The sequence below is a fragment of the Trachypithecus francoisi genome, unplaced genomic scaffold (genome assembly GCF_009764315.1).
Source record: "Trachypithecus francoisi isolate TF-2019V2 unplaced genomic scaffold, Tfra_2.0 Lachesis_group1, whole genome shotgun sequence".
NCBI classification, from domain to species: domain Eukaryota; kingdom Metazoa; phylum Chordata; class Mammalia; order Primates; family Cercopithecidae; genus Trachypithecus; species Trachypithecus francoisi.
The window spans coordinates 54,399,528-54,412,712 of NW_022681454.1; the positions used below are offsets into that span (position 1 = coordinate 54,399,528).

The 13,185-nt window shown below is 36.3% G+C and overlaps 1 protein-coding gene across 2 annotated transcripts in view; it reads right to left on the reverse strand.

Moving 5' to 3' along the window:
• The window catches only part of BMP2K (BMP2 inducible kinase), a 145,648-nt gene that overhangs the window by 36,654 nt on the left and 95,809 nt on the right, over nt 1-13,185 (reverse strand). For both annotated transcript variants that reach the window (XM_033214321.1, XM_033214320.1), the window contains exons 11-14: nt 9,688-9,932; nt 8,545-8,643; nt 7,705-7,889; nt 1,626-1,783 (exon numbers count right to left, since the gene is read on the reverse strand). In XM_033214321.1, coding sequence (XP_033070212.1) covers nt 1,626-1,783; nt 7,705-7,889; nt 8,545-8,643; nt 9,688-9,932 — 687 coding nt within the window. The remainder of the gene's footprint in view (nt 1-1,625; nt 1,784-7,704; nt 7,890-8,544; nt 8,644-9,687; nt 9,933-13,185) is intronic.

Genomic DNA, 13,185 nt, shown 5'->3' on the forward strand with positions numbered 1-13,185 from the left:
GAATTCCCATTTCATAAATTCATTTTTTAAAAATAATTTTTTACCTAAGCAGTTGAAAATACTAATTTAGCAAACCCTGGTCAGTACACATTAAAATTAATATATTTTGCTTTAAATATAGTCCTATAAATTATAATGATTTGGTTACACCCTGTATCTACCCCTTCCATCACTCTGAAAGAGCTGGGCGTGGTGGCTCACACCTGTAATCCCAGCACTTTGGGAGGCTGCGGTGGGCAGATCACCTGAGGTCGGGAGTTTGAGACCAGCCTGACCAACATGGAGAAATCCTGTCTCTACCAAAAATACAAAATTCGCCGGGCATGGTGGCACATGCCTGCATCCCAGCTACTCGGGAGGCTAAGATAGGAGAATCGCTTGAACCCAGGAGGCAGAGGTTGCAGTGAGCCGAGATCGTGCCATTGCACTCCAGCCTGGGCAACAAGAGCAAAACTCAGTCTCAAAAAAAAAAAACTCTTGCTTTTTTGGGCCTACTCAACATAAATTCTAGGAAAATGCCAAACAAAAAAGTTGTGATTTAAAAAAAAATTGTTTTAGTAAGATACGATTGGTTTTATTAAGAAACTTTTATTAATAGTTCAGAACGTATTTTTATATCGCATTTAATCAATTTTCATACTCATATAACCAATATGTAAAATACAAATTTAAATCCCAAACAACTATTCTTACAGGAATTTTATATAAAATATATACCAATTCAGAACAAAGCATTTCATCTATTAAACATTCTCATAAGGCCAATTACCTAAATGAAATAGGACCTAGGAACTACAAACTAGGGACTATTAACCTTCTTTTCACATGCAGAAGGGGAAAACACACTTGTTTTGTGTGCACACCTGCATATACACACACACACACACACACACACACAAGCCTCAGAAACCTGAAAATTATCTACATACTCTAGAAGTGAGCTTTTTGCTCCTATTTTGCGACCTACTCAAAACACTCGCACCATTCTTTCAAAAAGAGGACATTTCTAAAATGTGTGGCGAAGCTTGACATATATTAGGTAGTTCAAAGAAAAGCAATGATTCCAAGTAAAAACATTGAGATATCTGATTTAAAGTAAAAAAGAATTTATTTAATTTTTGCCATATCAGGACAACAAAGCAGCCCTTTTATGTCACCACTCATTAAAAGGGCATTACAAAACATTAACATAATGTAGTAGCCCACGTTTTCTTTCAGGCATTTTCAAGGGGCATCTCAGACCCACAATATTTTCTGTTGAGTGTGCAGAAAAACAGAGTTGCACAATCATTACTAAGGCAAAATAATAATGTCTCCCTTTTTATTGAAACATCAATGTTCCATGTTTTGGAGATATTCTGAATTTAACATTCATAGATATGCAATATTTAAGTTTTAGGATATTAGCATACTATCAGCAATATTGGGTTTAATAGCTACTATCAGGTAACTGATTTCTAATGCACACAACATAATTTGATAGTGTAAGAAGATGGCCTGATTTTTGCCCTCAAATGCACAAAAAGAATTTCCCGTATACATTCTCAAAAGTCTTTGGCCTTGCTGAATAATAATAGAGCTGTTATTTTACTGTGAAGCAAAATAAGCCTTCAAGTGTCCCTTACTTGATCTTAGAAGGTCAAATTCTCTGTCCAATAGTTCCTCTTCTGTTAACTTAGAAAAATTATCCTCTCCAAAAGGATTCCACCCTGACATATCAGGTGGGTTGCTGATGTTCTTCTGATTTGTGAAATTTGCAATGGCCTCTTTATCAGCAACTGACCTATAGTAATAAATGAGAAAGAAAAAAGAAGATGGAGAGCAAAATTAAAATTAATAAAAATTCACAATGCCCTAGTTTATACTTTATAAATACTTAGAAAACCAAATCATTTCCTTATGACAGAGATGACAGACAAAAGCATGAGATGGAGAGAGACAACATATGGGATCTAGATCACCTGCATAAGGTATACTAGCTCCATAATCACCTACTTAAGGTACACTAGCTGTGTACCCTTGGGCAAGTTCCTTAAGTTCTCTGCCTCAGCTTCATCTGTAAAAAGGAGTAATAATATCCACCTCATAGGGTTACTGAGAAGATTAAATAATTTAATACACATAAAGCAAAGAGAACAATATCTAGTAAAAATAAGAATAAATATTAACTGTTATTATCATAGGAAATAAGCCTTAAAGAAGAAATCAGTCACCTATCAGACAGTATCACTCTAAAATCACTACTGAACACAGTGATCAAATGCCTTGGTTATGCTGGGACACCACAGTAATTTTCCTTTTGACAAAGGCATTCCCTATATATAGCTACTAACAAAAGATGAATTGCTAGGACTGCTTTAAAGGTTAGCTAAAATTAAATGAGGGTTATTTTTGTATATAATAAATTATTTATAGTATTTAAAGGATCTAGAGTCTGGAGCCTGAGACCACTGGTTCTATGAAAATTATCTTACAGGGCTCTAGGCTTTTAAGAGAAGATGAGAATCTAAAGATTTCTTAACCCAAGAATCTCTGTGTACCTCTCCCCGCAACCCAGCCTGGAAATACAGTCATGTACCACACAATGGCCTTCCAGTCAACAATGGACCATATATATAATGGTGGTTCCGTAAGATTAAAACAGAGCTGAAAAATTCCTATCACCTAGTGATATCGTAGCCATTGTAACACCATAGCACAACAGATTATTCATGTGTTTGTGGTGATGCTGATTTGAAGACACCTACTGGGCTGCCAGTTGTATAAAAGTATAGCAATACAATTGTGTACAGTGCATAATATTTGATAATAAATGACTGTATTCTGCTTTATGTATTTACCATACCATATTTTTGAGTTATTTTCAAGTATACTCCTTCTACTTATTTTATTTGAGGTCGACTGTAAAAGAGCCTCAGGCAGGTCCTTTAGGAGGTATTCCAGGAGAAGGTATCGTTATCATAGGATATGACAGCTCCATGCCTGTTATTGCCCCTAAAGAACTTGCAGTGAGACAAGACGTGGAGGTGGAAGATAGTGATACTGACAATCCATACCTTAGGCCAGGGCTAATGTGTGTGTTTGTGTCTTAGTTTTCAACAAAAAAGTTTAAAAAGAAAAGTTAAAATAGAAAAAATCTATAGAATAAGAATATAAAGAAAATACTTTTGTACAGTTGTACATGTTTGTGTTTTGTGTTACTACCAGAGTCAAAACATTTTTAAAATTTTTAAAGTTTATAAAGTAAAAAACTGAAGTTAATTTATTATTGAAGAAAAAAATTTTACATAAATTTAGTGTGCCCTAAGAATGTGGTGTTTATAAAGTCAAGTCTATAATACTGTACAGTAATGTCCTAGGCCTTCACATTCACTCACGACTCACTCATTGACCCACCCAGAGAAACTTTCAGTCCTCCAAGCTCCATTCATGGTAAGTGCCCTATACAGATGTACCATTTTTTATCCTTTATACAATATTTTTATTCTACCTTTTCTATGTTTAGATACAAAAATACTTACCATTGTTACAATTGCCTATAGTACTAAATACAATAACATGCTATACAGATTTGCAGCCTAAGAGCAATAAGTTATATAACAAAGCCTAGATGTATAGTAGGCTATACCATCTAAGTTTGTGTAAATGCACTCTACGATGTTCATACGATGATAAAATTGCCTAATGATGCAATTTCTCAGAACATGTCCCCGTTGTTACGCAATGCATGACTGTATAGCATAAGAATGAGACAATGTAAGAAAGCTATTAAGTTCCTTCCATAACTCATATCCAAATCTTCTTAACAGTAGTAATGAAGGGAGAATCCTAATGTTCAAAGTAGTATCCCAATTTCGCAAGTCTTAACTGATTCACTAAATATACCTAACTGTTGAGAGCTCATTGTCATTGCCACCAAACAGGTCTTAGAAGAGAAAGAGAAAGGCAAAAGTCATCCATTTAATCCCTTAGTCCAAGACCCTTCAGTATATCTGAGCCAAGAATAGGATACTTAAATATTTACTGAAGGCTAGCATATGATAGAGGAAAATAAACATAGTTAAGTTACCTACAAGTAGATAGACTTGCTTAGTAAGTAGAACTTACTATCTTAATTTAAAAAACAATTCAGTTTAAAAACCATTCTGGATGCATTAACTGCCAAGCAGTCTGAGCCTGCCTCCTGTGACAGAGTCCCATCTCTAATTCCAAAACTATCTCTAAGAATTTTCAGTCCTTAAAACACAGATCAGATGTGTTTTTATCCAGAAAATTGAAGGAAAAAAAAACAGATCAGAGTGGGTAAAACTCAGAGAGAGATGGTGGGCATTCCCCTCCTCTCTGTCAATGATTCCTTTTAGAACTTTGATTCCCTATATGAATCACCCTCTTACTAGTCCCAAAATAAATTTACAGATTCCCATTGGCAGACTGTAACTCAATAGGGTATCACCTTAACCTAGTTTAAACAGGTATTAAAATACGTCTACAAGTTATCTGACATTCCTTCCTTCAAAGGGTGAAACTGAATTTCGCTGCCCTTGAACATGAGCTAGATCTAGTGACTCAATTCCAACAAATGAAATACGGCACAAGAAGCAGCCCATGACTGCTGAGACTAGGTCTAAAAAGACATTTCAGATTCCTCCTTGCTCTGTCTCTTGGATCACTTGTTGAGGGAGAAACCAGAATCAATAATTCCTTGTTCAAAATAATTTTTGCCTTGCCAAAGAGAAAACTCAAGCAGTCTTTTGGAGAAATCCATGTGGCAGGGGACTGAAGCCTCCTGCCCAAATCCATGTGAGTAAACTATCTTGTAAATTACATCCTTTAGCATCAGTCAAGCCTTCAGAGGAGAGCCGAACCAGCCTTACCAGACACAACCACCCTGTTAAGCCACTCCTAAATTTCTGATCCAAAGAAAGTATGTAAGATAATAAATGTTTACTACTGTTTTAAACCACCAGGTTTTGAGATAATTTATTAGGCATCAACAGATAACTAATACAACAGGGCAATTATATCATAAGAAGATAACGTATGCATAGAAAATGTTTATTTTAACTATTATTGGAATATAAAACAATAATACTCTCTGATATTCATAGTAAAGATAAATTAACATGGTGGAAGAGTAGAAAGTTTAGCAAAAGATAGTGGAAAAGAAAAGGAAATAATCATTCCAACAAAGATAGTGACTCTTTCCCTCTGTCTAAGGAACTACTTAGTTTCTTATATTCTACTCAAATAGCCCCTTATCCACTTAGAGACAAACATTTAGCCCCAATTCTCTTCTTCCACTGACTTAGTTATAAGCAGGAACATTAGTGTAGAGCTCTTTTTAAATTGTTACAGAAGACATTACACTCAACATACAATCTGAGGTTAAATAGGTATAATAATATTAATGCAGTAGCATTGACGTACCAAGTGTGGCTGGAGCAATGTTCACATATGAAGTTCCACATTTCTAACCTTTAGTGGCTGACTGTGTAATTTTTTCTACCATATCCTTAAATACACAGTTTCATAGGAGTGGAGTAAAACAAGTCTTATGCACTTTCCCAGATATGCAACCCAGTATTTCCTAACCTGGGGAATGCAAGATGACTTTTGTGATAACTGATTTTTTAATAGTTACACAGAAATTAAAAGAAAAGTATCTAATGTATCAAACCTGTGATTTGTCAAATAGCATCACTACAAATGAGAATAAAGCAGGCAGTGCTATAGTAATTAATATACATTACAGGTATCAGCACCTTGCATGCCAGTGTATGCCTCAAATCTCTGGATATCCAACTTTCTTTGTAACTAATCAGAAGTTTAGACAGATTTCCAATTCATCATCCCATTCTCATCAGTGACATAACTTTGCTTCCAGGAGCTGACAGACTTTTAGAATATGAAGTATACACAATATATATGCTATGTCAGAGAAGACAGTTTAATATCTTTTCTACTTTCCAACTAAATACACTAGATTTGACTTTTTTTTATGCTAGTTAGCTTCAAAAGTGGAAAAAAGCAATCATCTAATTAATACAATAGCCTCATCGGGATCTTTAAGCAATCATCAAGCAGAATATCCGATTTTTAATGAGGAAAATTATTCCATTCTTATCACTAGGGGACTTAGCAAATTCATTAGATTACAATTTACATTTCATACTTTATATTTTAGTGGATCTTATTTGTTTAAAATGTATAATGTTTTAATTTTATTATACACAATAATGTTCCTAATTATTAAAGAAAAAAAGCACTACATGAATAAAGCAAAAAATTTTAACTAGAGTAGATAAATGACAACAAGTTTGGCAAATACTGATCTGAAGTTTTTGTTTGTTTGTTTTTGTGAGATGGATTCACCAGGCTGGAGTGCAGTGGCATGATCTCAGCTCACTGCAACTTCCGACCCCCGAGTTCAAACCATTCTCCTGCCTCAGCATCCCAAGTAGCTGGGATTACAGGCGCACACAACTACACCCAGCTAATTTTTGTATTTTCAGTAGAGACAGGGTTTCACCATGTTGGCTAGGATGGTCTTGATCTCCTGACCTCGTGATCCGCCTGCCTTGGCCTCCCAAAGTGCTGGGATTACAGGCCTGAGCCACTGCACCCTGCCTGAGCTGGACATTTAAACTGGCCTTTAACCATATACTCTGCTTTCTCCCTAGACAAAACTGTCCTAATTCCTCCACCCCAATTCTTACTTTAGAAAAGCAGTTCAAGAAATCAGTTCATGTTTCTGTCTCCCTCCCTACCATACCCACCCCACCATCTGTTCCTTGTGCATGTGTGCACACATGCACACACACACACGTGCGTGCACACACACAGAGGTTGGGAGGCGTTCTATAGCAAACTGCATACTTTAGCTCTCTCTTGAGATGCAGTGTACAAGTATGCTACTGATGCTGCTGTTTCTCCTGCTCAACTCTGAGCCAAAGCTTATAGACATCTTTTCTCAGCTAAGGTTTCAAATCCTTAAATAGCATTGTATGAGAACTTCTTCAGTATTCCTGTAACAAAAGTCTAACAGCTCCTACCTCCTAGGTATCTAAAAACATTAGGAGACATTCATGATGATTCTTAATTACAAGATGCCAAAGCACCTGCCATTTTATATGTAAAAGAAAATTTGTACCAAAGTTCTTTAATTTATAACTCAACTAACCAATATATCTAAATAGCCAAAATATACTATTCCCAACAATGTTATGGTAACGAGTATGTTTACTATATATCATCTTAAAATATATGTATGTAAAAATGTTTATACATATTTAAATTAAATTATACAACCTTTATGAGTAAACAGTAAAATTAATCAAAGGTAATAACATGTAAATAGAAAAAGTCTATGAGGATTTATTTTTAACTGCTAAAGTCACTTGTTAGGGTGGTGTTTATACTTACATTACAAAAAATGCCTATACACACAAGTCAAAAATATCCTTAGCCCTAAATGCTATTACATGTTGCTACACCTCACCTACAAATAACAGTAAGCAGAATTAACTGAGGAAATGGAAGGATGGGGATGCGAAGGGACCAGAAGACAGGACTAGGAAGAGAGAATGGGTGGCTCTAGAGAAAAAATAAGTCCAAATTAATTTAAGAGAACTTAATGACCGACCATTCAACAATGACTTCCACTTCCACAATAATTTCCTTTGTTTTCACCAGAAAAATACTTGCCTATTGGCACTATAGGAGGAGTCCATTATGGTTCCAACCTGAGCTGGAAGTGATGAAGTGTAGGAAACTAAGGCTGGTGAGAACTCTTGAGGGGAGGTAAGATATTCAGGTGATGCCTGCTGTTGAGATGGCTGATGTTGAGCTAGCATCTGCTGTTGAAAGAAAGCCTGCTGATACTGCTGCATCTGAAAAAAGAAATGATATTATACAAAACAATGCTCCAGTCCTAAAGCACTGTCAGCACTGCATCTATTTACTATGTTCCTTCCTTTCACATTGGTGACAAAATCAGAAACCTAAAAAACAATCACCTGCAGGAGCAGCTCTATTACTAGAAAACTACAGCAAGATGAAATAAACCTTTTTAAAAAGTTGTGAAGGTAGGCTCACTTGGCCAGAATCAAAAATCCTCTTTTAAATATTTCAAGAAAAAGAGTAGCTTAAAGTCACTAATACAGTGGTTGCTGTAAAAAAAAAAAAAAAAAAAAAAAAAAAAAAGTCAAATTATTCTCTGAAGCAAATACACTCTCCATTTGGGTTTCATTTTTTTACTCAATAGATATTTGCTGAATGAAAGAGACATGTGACAAAAGACTATAGGTAAGACGACATTTCCCTTACACAATAAGAGAAGTATGTTATCGGTCAATTACTATGTGCCATATTTAGGTGCCATAGTTCAGTGCAATTTAAAGTTGTTTGAGAATATATGACTTGCTTTGATAAAATACATGTCAATTAACTTGATTTTTTATTAAATTCTGCATAATATGATTCATACTGTGAATTCCAACACCATAATGTACACTCAGAGAAATCTCTAGAAATTATTTAAGTTACCATTGTTGGATACTGTGATGCAGAAGGTTGTGGCTGATATACCGAATGCATTAAAAACTGTTGCTGAAGCATCTGTTGCTGCTGTGTTGCATGTTGATACTACAATGAGAAAATCAAATTAATAAATGTTATTCATGCCTTTTTTGTGTCAGAGCCCTTTTTCAAAGTATTGATCTTACCATAATAATGATTTGAGAAATCAGCAGTCCAAACATCAACACAAAATAGTTATACTCTAAATTACTATAATTTATTAATAAATATGCTTATCATCAGAAACCTAAAAACCAATCATCTGCAGGAATAGCTCTATTACTAGAAAACCACAGCAAGATGAAATAAACCTTTTTAAAAAGTTTTGAAGGTAGGCTCACTTGGCCAGAATCAAAAATCCTCTTTTAAATATTGAAGAAAAAGTCACTAATACAGTGGTTGCTATTAAAAAAAAAAAAAAAAAAAAAAGGAGTAAATTATTCTCTGAAGCAATTCTCTGATCCAGAACTGGTTTCAAAATTATCAACAAAACATAACAGAGATTCAATTAAAACCACTTTTAGCACAATTTAAGAACGTTTAGAAGAAAGCTACCAAAACACATTTACCACCTTTTCCTAGAAGATAAAGACACAAGAAGTGACTTCTAATCAAGACCCATTACACTAAATCTACACTCTCCTTTTATCTCCCCTCCAGTGGTGTCCTCTGGGCATCCCATGGTACCACCTACTTACCACCCTCCACTCTGGATCTATGAACCAAAACCAGGAGAGTGACAAAAATCTAAGACAATGTTACTTCTGCAAAGCTTAATATCACCTTTCCAACAACAGCATTATTAGTCTGTGAACTCAAAATGTAACCTCAGATAATATTCATTATAAACTGCAGTACTTATTTGTGAATACTAAATGTTTCCGATGAACATTCTTTTCTTTATAAGGCCACAATGCAACCTATTTTAGGGTATTCTTAAGTATTTCACTGATTGCAAATTAAATATTATTTCATAATCAGAAAATTGGGGAAAGTGTTTACTCAAATCTAGAGTTCAAGGCGCCCATGATACAAAAAGGAATTCACTGATATTCAATTTGCTGCATCAATTTCACACTACTTCCATATCTAAAGGAACAAAAAAATTACCTGCTGCATATAAGCATCCTGAAGTAGGTGGTGGTGGTGGTGGTGGTGCTGCTGCTGCTGCTGCTGCTGCTGCTGCTGTTGCTGTTGCTGCTGCTGCTGGTGAGGATGACGATGCTGTAAATGGAGTTGCTGTAATCTCCAATCTCCCTGCTGTAGTTGCTGGAGTACTCTATGCTGCTGTGGTGGTTGTTGAGGAGGTCCCTGACCCAGTAAAATTTCAGGGCCATTTCCAGGTCTTAGTGCCCCTAAAGACAAGGTCCCAAACACTTACATTAACATACTAATGATTTCAATTAAAAAGCTGGATTTCAACATGCTCATCTCAATAGTAATTTAACTAAGGCATTTATATCCTTATTTATAATACAGAAACTTCCATATGCATAGAGTTTATAGGGATTTACTTTAATTATAAGTACTGAAGAAGCTTAATTTTGTCATCTACAACTCTGAACAAGTCAACATCTTAGAAACACTTCATGTTTCATGCTTCGGCTCTCCATGAACACAATATTCATGTTAGTTTGTTCTACACTGCTCAACTATATCATGTACTATCATGAGTATGTATCATTACCAAAACAATTCTCAGTCTAGAATGCCATTTTCCACCTACTGAAATTCTTATTCTTTAAAGTTTAGCTCAAATCTCTCTTCCTTGTTCCTTCGACTAGCACTTCCACTCGGTTTATTCCATTTTAGTCTGTCTTGCACATATTAATGACTTACATGGCTATTTCCTAACCAGGGACCCTGAGGGAAAAGATGATGACTTACTCATCTGTTAAGAGTCCCAAAAAACCTTTTATACAAAAGAAGATTAATAAATGCTCACTGTAAGGAATCTATTAACACTGTCTCCTAAACAGATATTTATTCATAAGCTCCATAAATTATACCCTAGGCAAATCCTATATATAAACTTTAAAAATTAACTAAAAAGTAAGATATACACTTAATGCAATACACTAACACACTATAATTTCTATATTCTCCTCTAACTTACCCTACATTCAAATGCAACTGTTCAATCCTAGAGGATAAAAAGAGAGGGGGGAGAGTGCAAGGAGGGAGACAAGGGTTCTTTTTTCATCAGTGTTAGTATCCTCAAATTTCCTCAGACCTAAGTACAACAGCTTTATGAACATAGTTTTATAACTATTTCTAACTTTTCTACTTATAAGGAAATGCATGTTCATTTTAACTATCCTTGAAAATACTTATAAAAATGTAAGTTAAAAAATGAAAATCACAAATCCACCACACAGATACAACCATTATTAGCCTTTTAAGTGTATTTCTTTCCAGGTGAAAGAGTATTAAAATAACTACTCAAAAATCATTCACTTTGAAATCTTTTTTTAATTGACAAATAATAAGTGTACATATTCATGGGGTACATATTGATGTTTTAATACATATTTTGCAAAGTGATCAGATCAGGGTAATTAGCAAAAGCATCATCGCAAGCATCGTCTTTTTTTGTGTGTTAGGAATACTCAACATTCTCTTTCTACCTATTTGAAATTATACAAAATATTGTTAACTAGTCATTCTAAGTGGTAGAGAATACTAGGATTTATTCTTCCTATCTGGCTAAAATTTTATATCCTTTAGTAGATCCCTCCCTACCCCTCACTTCCCGTATCCTTCCAGCCTTTAGTATCTTTTATCTCCTTGAAAATTTAATAACAGTAAGTAACTTTAATAACTTTATAATAAGTAACTTTAACAACAACCTAAGTAACTTATAGGTTAAAAAAGAAATAACAAAAGGGTCAACGTAGAGCTCAGGCTGTGTGGCTTCAGAGAGTGGAAGCCCCAACCCTTTCAGCAGCTTCCATTTGGTGTTGACCCTGTGGGTACACAGAAGTCAAGAACTGAGGTTTGGGAACCTCAGTCTAGATTTCAGAAGATATATGGAAATGCCTGGATGCGCAAGCAAAAGTTTGCTGCAGGGGTAGGGCCCTTACGGGGAACCTCTGCTAGGGCAGTACAGAAGGGAAATGTGGGGTCAGAGTCCCCACAGAGTCTCTACTGGGGCACTGCCTAGTGTAGCTGTGAGAAGAGGGCCACCATCCTCCCGAACCCAGAATGGTAGATGCACCTAGAGCTCGCACCATGCGCCTGAAAAAGCTGCATACACTCAACGGCCAGCCCACGAAAGCAGCCCGGAGAGACGCTGTACCCTGCAAAGCCACAGAGGCGGAGCTGCCCAAGATCATGGGAATCCACCTTTTGCATCAGCATGTCCTGGATGTGAGACCTGGAGTCAAAGGAGATCATTTTGGAGCTTTTAAATGTGACCACCCCACTGGATTTCAGACTTGTATGGGCTCCGTAACCCCTTTGTTTCGGCCAATTTCTCCCCTTTGGAACGGCTATATTTACCCAATACCTGTATCCGCATTGTATCTATGAAGTAACTAGCTTGCTTTTGATTTTACAGGCTCATAGGTGGAAGGGACTTGCCTCGTCTCAGATGAGACCTTGGACTGTGGACTTTTGGGTTAATGCTGAAATGAGTTATGACTTTGGGGGACTGTTGGGAAGGCATGATTGGTTTTGAAATGTGAGGACACGAGATTTGGAGGGGTCAGGGGTCGAATGATATGGTTTGGCCTTGTCCCCACCCAAATCACAACTTGAATCGTATCTCACAGAATTCCCACATTGTAGGAAGGACCCAAGGGGAGGTAACTGAATCATGGGGGCCAGTTTTTCTCGTGACAGTGAATAAGTCTCATGAGATCTGATGGGTTTATCAGGGGTTTCTGCTTTTGCTTCTTCCTCATTTTCTCTTGCTGCCACCATGTAAGTGCCTTTCACCACTTGCCATGATTCTGAGGCCTCCCCAGCCATGTGGAACTGCAAGTCCAATTAAACCTCTTTTTGTTCCCAGTTTCTGGAATGTCTTTATCAGCAGCATGAAAACGAACTAATACGTATGCATAGTATGACTCCTTTTATTTTATTTACTTACTATTTTTGAGACAGAGTCTGTTGCCCAGCCTGGAGTGCAATGGCATGATCTCGGCTCACTGCAATCTCCGCCTCCTGGGCTCAAGTGATTCTTGTGCGTCAGCCTCCCAAGTAGCTGGGATTACAGGCATCTGCCACCACGCTGCCCAGATAATTTTTGTATTTTTAGTAGAGATGAGGTTTTGCCATGTTGGCCAGGCTGGTCTTGAACTTCTGGCCTCAAGTGATCCACCCACCTCGGCCTCCCAAAGTGTTGGGATTACAGGCAGTGAGGCACTATGTCCGGCCTCCATTTATTTTAAATACAACATGAATTATTTATATCTGTATATATACATGTAAAAACATAAAAAAGGACTGGGAAGATGAACATTAAACACTGCTGGTTAACTCTGGGAAGAAAATGGAGGGAGATGTTCACATTTTCACTGAATACTACTGTATAATCCGAATATTTTAAAATACAATACTAATGTTAATTTTTGTATTCTTTTTAAAGGGTGAAGAAATGTTAAA